Source organism: Uloborus diversus, chromosome 9, assembly GCF_026930045.1.
Source record: "Uloborus diversus isolate 005 chromosome 9, Udiv.v.3.1, whole genome shotgun sequence".
Classification (NCBI taxonomy): domain Eukaryota; kingdom Metazoa; phylum Arthropoda; class Arachnida; order Araneae; family Uloboridae; genus Uloborus; species Uloborus diversus.
In genome coordinates, this window is record NC_072739.1 from 97,204,356 (window position 1) to 97,222,556 (window position 18,201).

Below are 18,201 nucleotides of genomic sequence, written 5' to 3' on the forward strand. Positions count from 1 at the left end.
AAAAGAATGATAGCACGGTGGATCTCTTTACGTGGTTGTTATGATTCACTAAGGGTTTAGTTACTATGTAAATCAGGGTAGAAAAAAAAAATCCGAATTTTAAAATCACTTATTCGAAGGAAACCGCTTTCCAAAAAGACAAATCAATTTCTATCACTTTCCGGTTTAATTACATACGTGGTTGGGGGGAGGGGGAGAGGAAAAAAAAAGAAATTATTCGCCTGCCAACTTGTTTCCTGTTATTGAAAACGTATTGCCAGTACAATCCAATTGGTGTGATGTAGGGGAAAGGGAAAATATCATTACCGAATCCATCCAGTCCAGCTTTCAACGATGTCTGATGGATGGCGCACTAATTATATCATCTTATGTCGGCAAAGACAACACAATCTCCTAAAAAAAAAAAACCATCGCATCGTTTATTGAAAGGAGAAACGCGATTGTTTTCATCTGACAGCTGTAGTCAGGGACCGGAAAAACGGATTTTTGTCTTCCATCTTTGAACTAGAATGCTCGAGTTTTTTGGGGACTATATCCGGTAAGAAAAGAACAGTTTCTTAATCACAACCATCTAAAGAGACATCACCATAATTCATCAACTGCATGACCATCCAGCGACGCTGCTTTTTTGCGCAGTGAGCAGCTGTTGCTCCATAGCATCAAGATTGACCCCCCTCCCTTTATTTGGTACCTTGAAGTGCGATCTTCTAGAAAATTGGGTAACTATCGGTGAGCTGCTTGGAAGGGGGACGAAAAAGGCAGTGCTAAGAAGTTAACTGACTTCCGCAGATTTTTTTTTTTTTTTTTCGAGGGGTGCTGTACTACAGGCCGACCATATGCTGTCGTGCACTTCGAGAGTGATTAATCATTGATACGTGAGATTTTAGAATTCGATTTTGCGATTGTTGTAAAGACACAATCGTAAATTGAGCAGGAAAAGATGCATCGTCGTGAATTTTTTTACAGCATCGAAAACATATTTTATTGCCTCTGATACCCAAGCAACGAGCTGCTATTTCAAAGGAACGTAGCAATTTCATTTCATTTTCACTAAAAGTATAATGTCTCCCCCCCCCCTCAGGGGGAAAAACTAGTTTTAACTTGACAGTATTTTATTGCTTTGTGTGAATGAATATAGCGCACATACTGACACATCTTCAGTTTCTTTTTGTTGAAAACTGATATGCTTTAAACGTTAACTATGTCTACCGGTTTAAACCGGCCAACTTCAAGCCCTCGAAGTTGGATTAATAAGGGATTTCGATAGAAAACTAGATAATGTAACGAAAGTAATAATTTCATTTTTCATGGATAGAATTGTCGACTCAAAAACTGCATTTAAAAACAGCATTTTTAAAGTAATTAAAAGAGTGAAGCATTTAAACAGCTGTGGTTTATTAAAAAATACGGAAGAATAAAAAATAACCCAAAGCGGTAGTTTTGAAGAAAAAAACATCGATAGAGTGAAAACGCATATTTAGGGATTGTTTCAACGCTATTTCAAATGAAATTATTATTGTATCTATTTCATTTTTTTCCAATCATTATAAATTTAAAATTGTTCTGATACAATAATATAGTTGTGAAATATTTGAAGTAAAAACCTGTACCTAAGCTGGGCCGTGAAGTTTGATTTAGTGGTTTTAAATTTGTAACGATTGTGACTTAATTTAGAATTTTTTACACTCGTTTCTCTAAAGAATTCAAGGTCATTAAAACATTATAAATCTATAAAAGTTACTCATTAGAATTATATTTCTTATTTTTACTGACAATAACTTTGTAGATCTGATGAAATATTTTTTCAAAAAAGTCAAATTTTTGACAAGTCTATGGTTCTCCTCTGATGCACTGCGGTCAGGGGCGTGCATATAAATTTTGAGGTCCGTTCACAAATGACTTTTACGGGCTTCCTCCATATTGTTTACTCTTATGTTCTACACAGGTTTCAACCCTTTCTTTGAAGATCTCGGGCCCCCTTCAGGTTCGGGCTCGGGTCAGCAGGTGTCCCTTCTCACCCCTGTGCACGCCCTTCATGCGGTTTAGACTGAACGAAGTAAAAACGTAAGAAAATTCTGCCGCTTAATTGACTCACTGTAAAGGAAACAATATTGATGATTCGTACCCATTTTCAACTGTAAAATCGTACATCATTGTAATTCCCAAATGATTTTTTTGGATTGGAATAACCTTTCTTAAATAATTATAGCCAATAACTTTGTGCATAGATGACACGCAGAAACTCAAAATCCGGATGCATTCAAATTTCTTTACAAAAATTAGGGAAGTCTAGGTCTTCTCCTTGATGTATTGAGGTTTAAATTGAAAGAAGTAAAAACGGAAGAAGAAAAACCTGAGACTTAAATGTCCTGCTCTAAAGGATGGAAACAATACCGACGATTCGTACCATTTTCAACTATAGGATTCTTCATCATTTTAATTCCCAGATGTGTAACTTTAAACCGACTGAAAACTGATATCTCACGCAATTTGTTTTCCCTCGATTGTACTCACCGACATTACTTTTTCTTTCGAATGTTTCTCTCCGTATAGCACCGTCAGGAAATCTGGGACGTCGCTTCTCCAAAGCGCACCCAACCGTACCACAACAACTGCGAAGAAGTGTACCCCCGCGGGTGCAACTTATTCCAACCGTCCCTCCAGAGAGGTGAAACCAAAAGGTGGGCAAACTCTCTAAAGAGCTTTTTGAGCGAGGTGTTAACAGATATGTACGCAGACGGTCCTCTTTTCAAAAAAGAACAAAAGCAAGGAGGATGTGTACGTGATTGGGGGCACAGTACCCCCTCCCTCCTCTTTGTTTCAATCCGAAGGACTCCGCCATATGTTTGGGACAAGATAACAAAATTTCTCCTGTCGGAAAGCTGCGGCCCAAATCCTCTCGTGACAGATTAAGTCGAAATTTTTGAACGCGGCCATTTACAAAAATTTTTATCAACCATCTCCAAGCTGTGGGGAGGAATGCGACCGAATGCAGTTGTAGTGTGCGTTCCGCGGGTACAGGACGGTGAGAGGGGGGAGGGGTGTTGGAGATGCAGGGGGAGGGGGTATTCCCTATTGTGTGCTCTCCGGTTCTTCCTATAAAGAGCGGCTTTAGGTGCCACACATTATAAACGCTTTCTGCCGCGAAAGTTACACATACGGGACAGGGTTGTTGAAAATTGATGATTTAAAGTGCTCGCCAAATTGATCAATCTCTGCTGTGTTAGACGATCAGCCTGTTTGTTCAATTCAGCGATTGCATAATACATATTTGCATGTGAAAAAAATCTTATGGCGTAAGAGTTCCCAGAAATTCATTTATTCTCCCATATCTGGAATATAATCATAATCTGAAATCATTATTTCAGAGAAAGTTTTCAGTATTTGCACAAATCTCTCGCACACCAGCACAACTAGAATTAGCGCTTTTTTTTTAAGGGGGGGGGGGAGGATCCTTACATGTATATAAACTACCGAATTAAGATTTGCAATATGCATTTAATTCAATGGTTGTTGGATGTTCAGTAATAATTCAGAGTTTTCTCCGAGAAGGGACTGCGGCGCTAACAAAGTCAGATTTTATTGTTAGCTGGCAAATCATAAGACCTTGAATGCAAATATGTTCCTTTACTAGGATTGGTAATATGATTGAAAAAAAATAGGGGTGACTTTCAACCTCTTCCCCCCTCTCTCTCTCTCTCTGCACCCCTTACATCACTACTATCATGCCTTTTTTCTCATTCTTCGATTTTTGGGGAATATATTTTAGGGTATATAGACGTAAAAAATCTTGTGAAAGTAGTAATTTATGCAAAATATTTTTTGATCAGATTTTCGATACTTTGGCGACAATGCATTTTGAATTTAGAGTAAAAGGAATATCAGCAATAAATCATTGCTCTGACTTAGGTTATATAATAAAACAATATTATATAGCGAAAATACAACAAAAAACAGAGTTGCAGATACACATTGCTGCAAATCAAGACCCTAATTCCACTCAAAACTATTTCCATACCGTTTCATTTGTGTACAGTTCATACATTTTGGTATTTACTTTTTGATTTTAACAAGCAGTAGGGCGATTGTTTCTTGTTAGTCATTGTTTGATTAATACATTTTGATGCCTATCTTGTGCACCAATATTTGACTAAACGAACCGAAAACGAATGGATCGCTAAAGTCTACATTGTGAAAAAAAAATCATAAACGTTTCTGAATATATGGGGCATATCATACTCCAAAGAGTTTCTGAATAATGTTTTAAAAATAGTTGCCTACTCAGATTTTTTTTTTTTTTTTTTTTTTTAATAACAGAAAGAGGTTTCTGACCGATTCGGAAATCTTTTTGAAAATTAAAGAAAGAGGTTTTCGACTCACGTTTTTAAAAATTACGTGAGTTAAAAAATTGCAAAACTACATGAAATGAAAACATTTTAGAGAATCACATGAACCGTAGCTGCCTAATAAACTCAGAAACGTTTCCGTATTTTTTGTAGCTCAGCTTAAAATCGGTAAAATTTAAACCAAATTTTAAGGTAACGAAATTACTCAAAATCTGCATCAGATTGTGTAACGCAGTTTTTACAGAATATCGGTGAGAAGCAAATCAGTTCATGGAAAAAAGCACTCCATGGTTGAACAAATTCATGATTTAAAATGAAATTTATTTATTGTAAAATTTGCAATATTCATTTTAAAAAGGGGTGCTTAAAATTTTCCTTGACATCTATTCCAAAATGACAAATACTCTGTCTTTGAAGCTGACATTTGAAAGAGAAAAATATATTCACACCGGGCACGTTTCATTCTTTCTGGCAACCTAAAATGTCGCCAAGCCCGAAGATTTGGTAAAGACATAAGATTCCCACGAGTGACATTGAGAACGGCATATTTCGACATTCAGATTTATTGATAGACAGAAACCCAATCCCTTTCTCTCCCCATTCCTCGCATTTCCCTAAACGGTTCTTACCAATTGAAGGCGTTCTTTCCATCTTTCTCTTTTTCATTCTATCGGTACTTTTTTTATTCGGGGGAAGATATTCAGAAAAACGTATTACACTACGAATTGTGAAAACGTGCTTTTTAACACTTGTCGCCAAGATGAAATGCAGTTTCGAACTCGAAATTATGTGTCGCAAGCGTGTGAAAGATCCCAAGCAGATTAAAACAGTAAATGCTGAATTTTACACATGTCTCTATCTTTTTTTTTTTTTTTTTCTGCAGATCTGATAAAAATGCAAACAAATAAATAACTTCATTTTTTTTTTTTACTTTCCTAATTTGTTCCAGGAATTAAAGTTTAATGGGATTTTTTGTGAACATATATTGATGCTCATTCATTTCAAAGTAAAACTAATTTTATTCATTTGTTAGTGGGATAAATACAAGGAAGAAAATTGGTACACATTGAAATTACGTCCGAAAAAAGTTGGGGGACGTACGAATCTCATCACAAATAAATGAAAGTTGCGTAATTGACTTGATTTAATTTGTTTTCCTTCAATATAAACACTATTTAGAAAAAACATTCATGAAATTAATAAAGAATGAAATTTTTGCCAAATGAACATTATACTTGCAGGTAAAGGGCAATATCTGCAAATGTTTCATTTTTTGCATTTTTGTCATCTATTGTACGTTAGCTTTATTGTATAAGCTTGCTTATTTGGTTTTCACTGAAAAAAAAAGGGTCTAATTCCAACATTTCCCTACCGTTAGTATTGAATCCAAAACACGTTTCTTCAAATTTTTCGACAACTCATTTCTGCAGATACTGCGTGCTGTTTACCTGCCTACGACAGCAGGGGTGCCACCCTACGGGAGGGAGGGGGGATGCATTGCGCAGGTTGCGCCATTAAACTTTTTAGGAGGGTATTTTTTAGGGGTATTTTTTTTACTGGTGGGGGGGGGGGCTCTTGCTCTTGGGGGGATCTTCGCGATAGTTAGGGGATTGCGCTTTTGCTCTTAGAGGGAGCACCCCTATACAGCAGTATAGCTTTGTCACTCCCTGCTTTTGTTACTTCAAAATATATGTATGGAATTCTTCATTGTATTCTTCAATGACATTCTTCAACGCGTGCCCCAAAGATACAAATATAATCACTTTAATTTATTAGTACTGAATACGCATTCTATTTCCTTAAAATCTGATTAAAAAATTGGGAATTAATTATCACAATGGAGTTAAAAAAGGCACCTGAAGTTATCTTAATTTTTCTTTTATTTACAGAACAGGAGACATTATAATAGTAATAAACTGCAAATCCATACAAAAAATAGTCATATCTCAGCAGCTTGGTTAAAAGAAAAAGCAATGTGAAAATAAATCATCTCCAAAACAGCAGCATTCGTCAACTCCAATGTTCAACGAAGCCTCCGTATAGAAAGTGAAGAGAAACAAGAAAGACCAGCAAAGAAGTCCCAACTAAAAAGGAAATAAAGAAAAAGAAATCCGATAAAAAGAAAGATGAAAGCAATCAAATACTTCCTCACAATTTCTTTTCTTCGTCAACATTCTTTTAATGTGTCTTTTTCGGTCATTAAACATCAACCGAAAACTTCTCGGTGGACAAGACACTAAGTTGAGTCCAAACTTTTTCACTTTTCTCTTGTATAAATGTATCTGTATGTACGTAATTCTCTCTCGAGAAGAAGAAGTACCTTAATCCCGGAAGTCATCCGCTATGTTGGTCATTCTCAATGGCGGAGAGCCAACGAATGGTCTTCATGGAAGGAAAGACGTTTTTGCTTTCTATAGAGTGATTTGCTGGGATGGACCTAATGGACACCAGAAAAAATAACCTAAGTCCATCACGCTATACGGAAAGCGAATATTCTTTGTATCACTAAACAAGTATTGCCATCATTATTTGCACATTTCTGTCAACTATTGCCAGTTCCTTTTTGGCTGAAATTCATTTTAGCATTTCTAGCCATCACAGATACGTTATATTGTAAATTGAGGAGTAAACAGGGGACATCAAGGGGGTGTTCGTGGTTTACCATCCAAAATCTTAGTTTAAAGTCATGCCCTCCATTTTTTTTTTTTTTTTAATTCAAGCTTCCTCACATTTTCTTATTTTAATATGTCTCTGATTTTAATAACCGTAATGTTTCCATCTGTAATCATCCCAGGGGCGGATACAGATTATGATTTTATGAGGGGGAAAGTTCAGAATTAAAGAATGCTCAGTCTTACTTCTGTGCCCATCTTTCGTTTGTGGAAAAATTTCAGAAAACTCTATGCACGCTGAAATAAAACTCCACAACGTTGTCGGTATTATTTCTAAAAGCGGCCAATTAGAATTCATATTAATGTTTATTCACCTACCCCCCCCCCCCCACCCCCTTTAGAAATTTTCTACATTGCATAGGTTTGCGCTGTAATTCTCGGAGAATATGTGGATGGTGATTTATCACTTTCAAAGATTAACTAAATGTTATAAAAGCAAATTATAACCCCCAGTTGGATCAAATCTCACATTAAAAAATAACCAGTGACCACATTTTATGAAATGTATCCTTACTTTTTATAATTCTACCGATTGTTTTTTTTTTTTTTTTGAAGTGGTTCAAATGTTTGCAATATCTTTAAAAATGCATTCAAAAGCAGAAAGTGGAGTTTTTAAGCAGTTTTTCACACATTTTTGAAGCTTAATCTTTCCAAGTCTTTGGGAGATTAGACCCCATCTATTGTAAAGATCTTTAGCCATATTATTTTTCTATGAAGAAAAGCAGCGCTTCATTGCACAAACTGGCAAATTAAATTGTGCTTACGTATTTCGGGGTTACAAAATAAATAAATGATTCTTTCAATTCTGTGTTTAAAGATGTGATTTTTAAATCCAGTCGCTCATACGTGTAACTTAGTAATTGAAAAAAAACAATATCTTGTCCTTGTCACCATAACCTTCTACTATCGGCATTGCACTCACATTCCATTTCCACACAAAGAAAAAAAATCACTTTTCTTTTCCTTGTGATAAAAGTTTGGCCCAGTGTTAATAATATTTACAACAAATAAAGTATTTCAAATGCCTTCCGTTAAAAAGTTTGAGGATGAAAAAGCAATATTTTTGGAAACAGCTACTTATTGTATTAATTATTTCATTTTTTTCTTCTTGTACAGAGTCTGACAAATTTTAATTATGTTCACAACAAATAAACTATATCGGATGCATTACATTAGACAGTTTGAGGATTGAATGCAATACTTTTGGAAGTAGTCATATATTACAACAGCCCCCCTTTTTTTCTCATTGACAAAAGTCCGATGTCTTGCAAATTCACCAGGAAGTTATGTAGTCCTAAGTAGCGTGGCGCCGGCACGGATTTCTTTGGCGGATCGCTTTCGGTCAAGTGATTCGAACAGGGACTCGCTAATGGACTCGGGAATGAAGGGGTACATCTTGAATGATGTCTTTCATTCTATTTGTGCCCATGTCTCTGGAGATGACACATGAGGGAAGCTAGATTGTTGCTGTCAAAGTAATGACACTCCGATAACTGGAAACGTCTCATACAGTTTTGTGTTTTTTTTTTTTTTTTCAATTATGCTGCAATTAAAGAAATAATTATTTATTTTCTTCTAATTTATGAATCTACGTCGTGAAACATAGGTCGGACAAACTCAAACACACTGAACGAACTGGAATGATGCATAACGAAGCTTGTTTCGCAAGCAGCTCTGGGCAAGATTAATTTGATGTCTGACTTTAACAGTTTCTAAAACTGAGAATTTTAAATTTGATTACTCTTAAGCATAAACAATTCTATACAGACAGAATTTACTTTTCTTACAGCTAGTAAATAGTAAGTATATATGAAAGTTTAGTAAGTAAGTAATAATAAGTCTATATAATAAGTTTAGTAAGTCATAGTAAGTATATATTGCTTAGTAAGTAATTCATAATAAATAACAGTAAGTATAGTAAGTAAGTTCAGTAAGTAACGGGTAGTAAATATAGTAAGTATAGTAAGAAAGTTATAGTAAGTAAGATTAGTAAGTAAATAATAGAAAGTATAGTTAGTTTTGTAAGAAAGTAATAGTAACTAAGTTTAGAAAGTAAATAGTAAGTATAGTAAGTTTAGTACGATAAAATACAGTAAGTAATAGTACGTTTTGTAAGAAAGTAATAGTAACAAAATTTAGTAAGTCAATAGAAAGTATAGCAAGTTTAAAAATATAAAATATAGTAAGAAATAGTAAGTAAGTAAGTACAGAAAAAAATAGTAATTCAGTAAATAACTGAAGTAATAGAAAGTAAGTAACATAAGTAATATTACGTAAGTTATATAAGTAAGTAATATTAAGTAATTAATGCTAAGTAAGTAATAGAAAGTAATTAATGCTACGTAAGTAATAGAAAGTACTGTTCGTAAATAAGTAATATAAGTAAGTAATATTATAAGTAATTAATGTTACGTAAGTAATAGAAAGTACTGTTCGTAAGTAAGTAATATAAGTAAGTAATATTATAAGTAATTAATGTTACGTAAGTAATAGAAAGTACAGTTAGTAAGTAATGTAACATTAAGTAATTAATGTTACGTAAGTAATAGAAAGTACTGCCCGAAAGTAAGTAATATTATAAGTAATTAATGTTACGTAAGTAATAGAAAGTACAGTTAGTAAGTAATGTAACATTAAGTAATTAATGTTACGTAAGTAAGAATTAGCATTGTAAGTAAGTTTAGTAAGTCATAAAAGTTTCAAGTCTACTTCAAGACAAGTAAACAATGTTAATTGTAATCCTGTGGTTGGCTGCTTCAAACAACTTATGTTTTGTCTATTTTATTAAAACAAAATCAAACAACTATTGCTGTAAAAAGGACACTTCGTGATAGTCATCCATGAAAGTAAGGTACTACTTTATAACAAAGAAAACAATGAAATTTTAAAAAAAGGCAATGTCAGGAACGCAAGAAAGAGTCATCACACAGTCGCATCGCGTTACCGGGCAAAAATAGGCAAGTCGCGTGGCGGCAAAAAGCGGAAAAGAATGCCAAAAACAAACAGTCCCGAAAACGAAAATGGAAACCGCATGAAATATCACCCGCGCTTACATACACACATACCTATATCATGTTTACGTGGTCACGTGAGCCGTGACGTCACGCATCCCACCTATGGTGCGAACCACATCATTGATGTCGTTCCCTTTGTGTTATCTGTCACGCATGTGCCACAACATGGGGTGAGGTAAGCATTGTGCGATAAGGATTGAAAAACGGCGGCTGCGGGCCCCGTTTTTCACATCACACTCTGTTATCTGGGGTATGTGACATAAATGAGGATCCCTGACACTTCTTAATTCGTGGGATCCTTGTCTTCTCGATAAAGATCGGCGTTTGGGAATAAGACAGCCCTGGGAATTCGCCACGGGTAATTCTGCAGTTTTTATGATTCCTCTCCATCTAATATTAGCATGGAATTATTCGCAGCAGCAATTTGTCATTTTAAATACATAACATTATTCGTTGCAAATGCTCTTTACTGATGTTCCAACTACTTTACTATGCTTGATTAACGAAAAGGGTGATTCTTTCGCACATTTCATTTTTTAATATATGATGGGTAGGCATTTTTTTTCTCATACTTTAATGATCTTTTCATTAAATATGATTCATTTATTTCTCGTATAGGTCTTAAATCCTTGGAAAAGGTTGTCACGTGTGCAATGAATTATTTTCAGCTGCATTTCATCGGTCTAGTTTCACTAGCAAAAATTCATTTATCATGCTAAATCAATGTCTCGTTAAATATCATTCTAAATTTTTGTAAAAAAACCCATATTCATTAAATTTTATCATTCAAAATACAAGATAAAACATCCGAAACAATCATCTTTTATCGTATTTTATCTCGAATTGTTCTGAATCTTTGCAAAAGGTTACTTAAGTTGCACATCTTTGATCTTACACTTGAAAAATTCGTTTCTCATACTTAAATCCATATTTCATTGAATATCATTTTATTTTTTATGAAAAGCGTATTTTGTTAGTTTTACCCTTCGAAATGCAAGATGAAACGCCAAAAACACGCATCTTTTTATCGTATTTTATCTAGTATTCTTCCGAATATTTGTTTAAAAGTTACCGAATACGCAATGAATTATTTTCAATTTCATTTCATCTGTCATATTTCACTTGCAAAGATTTTTTTGTCACATTTAAATCAATACTTCATTGCATATCAGTCTATCTTTTATGAAAAATTCCACTTTGTTAATGTTACTTTTCGAAATACAAGAGAAAACATCCAACAACCATTTATTGTCGTATTTTACCTCGGATTTTCCTGAATTTTTGCAAAAGGTCGTTGAACTAGGTAACTATACTTAATAATTCCTTACTTGTAAAACCAACTTACTAAACTTGCTTACTATACTTACTAAATTTTTTATCTCTAATTTTTTTGAATGTTTGCAAAAAGTTACTTAATATACAATGAATTATTCTCCGTTAGATTTCATCGGTCTATTTTATAAAACATCTTAAATAAACATCTTTTTAACCGACTTCAAAAAGGAGGCGGTTATCAGTTCATACCGTATGTATGTTTTTTTTTTTTTTTTTTGTTTGTTTGTTTATCCACTCACAGCGTCTCACTTAGTGAACCGATTTTGATGATTCTTTTTTTAATGGATAGGGGATGGCTCAACTTAGGTCCCATTACTTTGTCTGACCATATTTGTCCTTTAGAAAAAAAGTTATGGGTAAAAAACAACAAATTTCATGTAATTTCCCTATTAAATAATCTTACTACTATAATATATGCGAAAGTTTGTCTGTATGGATGTATGGATGTTTGTTCCTCTTTCACGCAAAAACTTCTGAACGGATTTTGATGAAACTTTACAATAATATAGCTTATGCATCAGAATAACACATAGGGTTGTTTTCGTCCCGTTATGAGGGGCAAAACCCCCTTAGGGGAGCAATAAAATACAATTTTCGTATAAATTCTCTAATATAGGGATGAAAAAATACTTGCACATATTTACATTATATGTCCATCGAAAGCTCTGATTTTTCTGCTGAAGATGGCACCTATTCGAAATTTCTAAGTAGAATAAAAAACGAGTTATGAGCTTTTTAGTTCCATGTTCGAAGGCTTTCCTAATCTCAATACAGTATTTAGTGTATCATCTCAACTCCCTGTCGATAGCGACAATTATTGTATTGTTGACTATCTTTGCTTTTCGTGACTGTTCAAGGCTTTTCTCAAGTCAAATCTTGAAGTAAGATTTTTGCACAAGATTGGCAAATAATATATGATTAGGCTGATCATTTTCCATTTAAACGGAACTTTAATGTAATTAATGGTTTTTATTATTATTTATGCTGATTGAACACTTACTCATTATCCAATCAACCAGCAGATCGCCAAAATTTTTGCAGAAAGATTTCCGTAGCTGATACATTTGGCAGTTTTTCTCAACGTCGCTGTTTTTGAAGCCGAAGACTACGTCATAATGTTTCTCAGCTTTCACCATGTAAACAAAATATCGCCAATCAAAGAATCTTTAAAAAACTTTTTTTACTGTGTTAAATAATCCAGCAACTAAATTAGGCAAATCCATAAACAGCACAAAAACTTCCATTAATTTTCCTTTTTGCACAATTTCAAACAATCGCCAAATTTTACTACTTATTTCGGAAACATTTCGGATGAAACTCTTTAGCGCCATTTTATGGTGACCAAAAGTATCTCAGCACCTGGCGATAATATCTTTGTAACGAAAATTAATATCATATCGTTTTACAAAGTAAGGAAAGAAGGAGGGAGCATCATCGAAGGTATCCCAAAACGATTCTCGCAAATTCGGTAAAATCGCACCAAGAGCCCACAATGATTGAAATTTCCCAAAATAACTAAAGCAAGTATAAGGGGATTACGAGCAACTTCAATAGCAATACAGAGAAGGTTTTAGACTCTATGTTAAAAAAAAAGTATGATCAGATTAATCTTTTTAAACATGAGAAAAATAATTTCATGTTTTGGAAATTTGTATATGCTTAAAGTGCTTTCGTTTCTAAATCAATACAATTGTTCTTTATACTTATTGCTATTTTACTTTTATGGGTAAGGAAGAAATTCGATTTTTAATCACGTCAAAAAGATGTGTTTTAAATTCTTTCACTTTAACCAGAAAACAAAAGCAAGTAACGATTTTTTCTCATAATTATTACTGACCCAGGCAACGCCGGGTATTTTTGCTAGTTAAATATAAAACCCATTGTTATGAAAGTTTGGTGCCGTACGACAGTAACATTAATAGTAATTGTAGTGATAATTTTGAATGAAGGCTTCTCTGAAGCAAGCATCAAGTTTCTTCAGGGGGATATTTCGGGAATCTGGCGCTGTCGTCTCATTTTTGGCATAAATAATTTGATTTTGGTAATCCTGCTGATTTATACTAAGCCTATGTGAATTATGGAAATCTTCCCTTATTCAGTGCTATTGCTCCATAGTGGGGGTAAACCTAACCTGGAAGCGAGGTGATGCGGTGATTAGGGTCTGCTTAGCCTTCACAATACTACCATTTGGTTTGCCTCAACTACACAGTAGTATTTTTATCGTTATCATCTACGCCGATAACAGATGATCATTGATAAGTAAGAAAATACAGGATTGCATAACAAGCAACTTGTATGCTGTGAAATGGAAACTAGTTAAAGAAAACGTAATACTTAAATGGTTATAATTAAATTAACTACACATGAATTCCAAAGAGGAACAAAGATAAGTATTTAGTGCCAATCGCCTAAAGTTTAATGCGTGTTTATAGTGTTTTTTTTTTTTTTTTTAGTATGGAGCATTTTTATGAAAAAAATAAGGCGAAGTTTCGTGATGGTAACTTCTTACTATTTCTGAAAAACCTTGATTTACACTAAAAAGAATGAAACAAAAAAATTTTGAAAAAAAAAATAGAACCGACTTCAAAATTGCTCTAAAAAGTGAAAAATAATTTTATTCTTTAAACACCATCGATAATGCTTTTAAACATAATTTTTGAAGTTGGCACAAAAACGATAGATAAAATCATTCACAGCCGCAACTCAACTATAATTATAAATTTAACCACGCCCAGTTTCTTCACTATCACATACATTATGCATTGATGACAGCATATTTGAATAACGATATAAATCTTTCATTCGTAACTTTGGATGCTTTTCTGAAAAAAAATATGAACGAAGCATGGTTCACTGGATTTTACGTTTTGTTTTTGCGCCAACTTCAAAAATTATGTTTAAAAGCATTATCGATGGTGTTTAAAGAATAAAATTATTTTTCACTTTTTAGAGCAATTTTGAAGTAGGTTCTATTTTTTTTTTCAAAATTTTTTTATTTTACTGTACTTTGCATCGGATTCTTCACAAAAGGTCACCCAATCCAAATGAATTTATTCTCAATTCGTTGCATATTTCATCGCTCAACTATTATCAAAAAATTACGTATTGTTATTATTTATTATTTATTAATTTATTAGTTTATTTACTTGTTTATTATTATTATTATTACCTTTTCGCAGCTGAAATTCTTGTCTATTTTTATATACTACTGATTTTAAACTAACTTTTAAATTGTTTTAAAAAAATGCTAACCCTGATACCTTTTTATAAACCTTTTTTACTAACTTCAAGCAACATGTATGTGACAAAAAACAAATTTTATCTGACAAAAAGAAAATAAAAAGGATATATCTTAGCTACTTCGTGAACAAATTATTGTGAAACAACGAACAAGCTATGTTTTCTAGTTATTCATTCATTGCTGTGCAAAACGTTGTTTGAAACTTTTTAAAAAAATCCTAAAACAAGAAACTTTTCTACTATGTGACTTACTTACCAACTTCAATCGAACTTGAACAAAAGACCGAAAACTTCCCTATATGCTCACGTCTTTTCCCATTATGTAGCACCACCCCCACTTACTCCATTGCAGAGCACAAGGTGTCAACCAGATCGAATCCTAATATCTCTCAGAGAGCGTGATCGGAAAGCCAAGAGTTGAACACAAAGAAACCCACCGCTAATGGAGGAACTGCGTAGGATGCCGTGGCCGAATCCAATTTCACAATCGTGGGACACCGAGAAATTTCGTGGTCCCGCCCTGTCCAGATTTATGACAGTACACGCAGGGTGGAGGAAGGCAAAGATCGTCAGGAGAGGCTAGCCATCATCCTTGTAAGGAAGGTGCTAGTACAGGAGGCAGCTTCTGAGTGGAAGCACAGGTGGGCGATTGTGATTTTTCATGCAAATTAACGTTTAGGTTCAAAGGGTATCAACAAATAAAAGAGTCGCCACCTGAAGTGACAAAAGTTTTTTGAAATTATACAGTTGTTGCTGAAAACGACATTTTAAATGTCCGGTAATTACTGCCAGATTAGTTTTACCCAATTGTAGTAGTCGTTAAGGGAGCTAGTTTCCAGCTGTAGTGTTTTTATTTTACATTTTAATAAAGTATGTAATCAAGGAAGGTGTTAGTACAGGAGGCAGCTTCTGCGTGGTAGCACAGGTGGGCGATTGTGGTTTTTAATACAAATTAAAGTTGAGGTTCAAAAGAGTTGCCACCTACTTTGGATGAAGTGACAAAAGATTTTTGAAATTATGTAGTTGTTGCTGAAAACGATATTTTAAATGTCCGTTTACCTATCGTCATTAATGTCACGATGCTGATAAAATAAAATACATACCACTACAGCTATTGTAGTGTGACAAAATCTTTGGTCGCAATATTTTTACTGAAAAAATTGCAGCAAATTTTTTTTTCTCTTGAACAACTTGTCTCAGATGCTGCATGTTATTGATACCAGGAAGCTTATTATGATGTGAATTTTCAAGCATAGCCCCAGGAAGGTTATTAGGATGTGAATCTACATTTCTGATCGCAGAAATGTCATCACTTTGGCATCAAAATGGGAAATCCGTATGTATCGATGAGGAAAACATTTAAAGATCATCTGGTAATATCGATGCTGCTTAACATGCTGGAAGTGGAGGAAGACACGGCGACCCACTGTCACCCCCAAGAACTTCCTCGTTTACCTATCATCCTGGGTGTCACGATGCTCATAAAAAGGTCGCCAAAATAAATAAACGATAAAAGGAAGTAGGAGCTGAAACGTGCGACGACTCATGGTATCGAACGATCACTTCAATCTTTGGCACTCTAACCCAGAGGGATCAAGTTCTTTTGTCCTCTTTCGTGGTGTCACGTGCTGCCAAAGACTCTGAACAGGTATTTTTGGTCAAACTGGGGAGGAATTTATTATTTCACGGGTGAATACGAGTTATTGATTGCTTTCGTGCTTGTGGGTTTTGTTTTTTGGTAGTCAATCCATTTAACAGAAGGGCATGAGATTGAAAATTAGGTGCTGGAGACATCTGAGGTTAGCTACAGCATCTTATTTTTAAATTCATACTAATAACACGTAATTTTTGTCTAACGTGTGGTCTGAATTCAACGTTCAGCTAAAAAATAAAATATCACTGGTATTAAGGCTCTCATTTGCTCTTTAATATTTTCTTATTTCGTTTTGTTTGGGCATTGAACCAACGGAATTCATGCTTAAAAAAAATTAAAAAAAAAAAAAACTATTACATTTCGGTACCAAAATACTAATAATAATAATAAAAATGCTCGGATAATTTTTAATTGCAAATGGACCGGTTGTTAAAGGAAGGGATGAATTTGAGCAATTTTCTCCAGTGTTGACAATATAAAAAAAAAAAAAAAAATCCCCCAACGTTAGGAAGAAATTACCCGTGGATTGATTCTTGAATTTTTGCTATCAGGAACAAGATATCATGTAAAAAATATAGTTTTATAAATGCAGAATTGTATTCAAAGCTCCTTTACTTACTCCGTCAGCTCGTTTAGTTAATTCGTCAAAGTAAACTAATGCTACAAAATCCAAGATCCTTTAAAATTTATTTCTGGTTATTATAGTTTTTTTATGGCAACTGTAATCCAGAATCAAATCCAATTTCAAGATAATTTTCTCTTATTTTTACAAATTTTTTTTGTATAAGATATATTCCTCCAATAAATAATTAAAAAAAAAAATAAGTAGAGCTACTTTAATGCTGTTGTAAAGTGTGGTAAATGTACATTGTTACAGAATTTCAATTTGAAATTAAGAAATCTTGCTATTTTTACTGACGTCTGAAAGTTGAAATAGAAAATTAAAAAAAAAATAAACAAAAATAAATTAAAACAAAATAGAACGTGAGAAACAGTATAAAGGGTGATTGTCTCAAATATTTAAATCTCTTAGGTTGCTGAGAACCGATGCAGAAAAAATGGTTTTACAGACATTCATTATAGAAATTTCGACACTGATTATTGGTTCTGCAAGAATTTTGCCAAATACAGCAAATATCAGCAAACTGATCCTGAAGTTTGCATCTCATTTTTCAGTCCCAAATGTGTCACCAGCATTGGTGCCAAAATATGTGTTAAGTTGAATGGAAGAACTCTTTTGTGGGACAAATACGCTTGAATCTGAAAATATTCATACAATCATTGTCCCAAGTTATTCCATGATATGATTCACAAGTACCAAATTTCTTTTAAGAAACATTCTTCACTTACCATGGGCGACCCATCCGTGATGACATGCATCACACGAACGGATGGTGGGCTTGCTTGGAGCGAATCCTTCACAAGTGCAATTGGGTGCCGTGCAGCGGATAGCCTGAAAGTAGAATAGAGATTTAATAGAAAGCTTGATAAAATCAAGATGTGCAAAACTTAAAACGTCATGGTGTATTGTTTTGTGTTTACTTTTGCTCAGCAATTACTTTGGGTAGCATGGAAGCCATAACATTAGGAATCATTCAATACATGAAGTTTTCTGTGGTTATTATTATTTTTTGTTTTTAGTTGGTTTTGGCTTTAATGAATAAGGTTTGAATGCTACTGCTGAGGAGTATAAATGCTGTTTGATAAATGAATGCTGTTTGAAAAATAAATGATCAAACTCTCGGAAACTCCCTCAACCTTTTCATTATTATTTTTTCACTTTCTTTATTTTATTTAATTATTTTATATCATTTATTTTTTGTTACTTTGGCTCAACTATTTGTAGCTTTTAGCCTTGAAACATTAAACATGATTTCAAATCCATTTATTTAGATGTCTTTACACATTTAATCTAAAAAAGAAATTACTTATTAACACTT

At 33.8% G+C, this 18,201-nt stretch overlaps 1 protein-coding gene across 1 annotated transcript in view; it reads right to left on the bottom strand.

Annotated features, from left to right (window-relative positions):
* LOC129229346 (zinc finger protein basonuclin-1-like) overlaps window positions 1–18,201 on the bottom strand; it is a 199,831-nt gene that overhangs the window by 80,196 nt on the left and 101,434 nt on the right. The window contains exon 3 of the mRNA XM_054863637.1: window positions 17,612–17,714. Within this exon, the coding sequence (XP_054719612.1) occupies window positions 17,612–17,714 (103 nt within the window). The remainder of the gene's footprint in view (window positions 1–17,611; window positions 17,715–18,201) is intronic.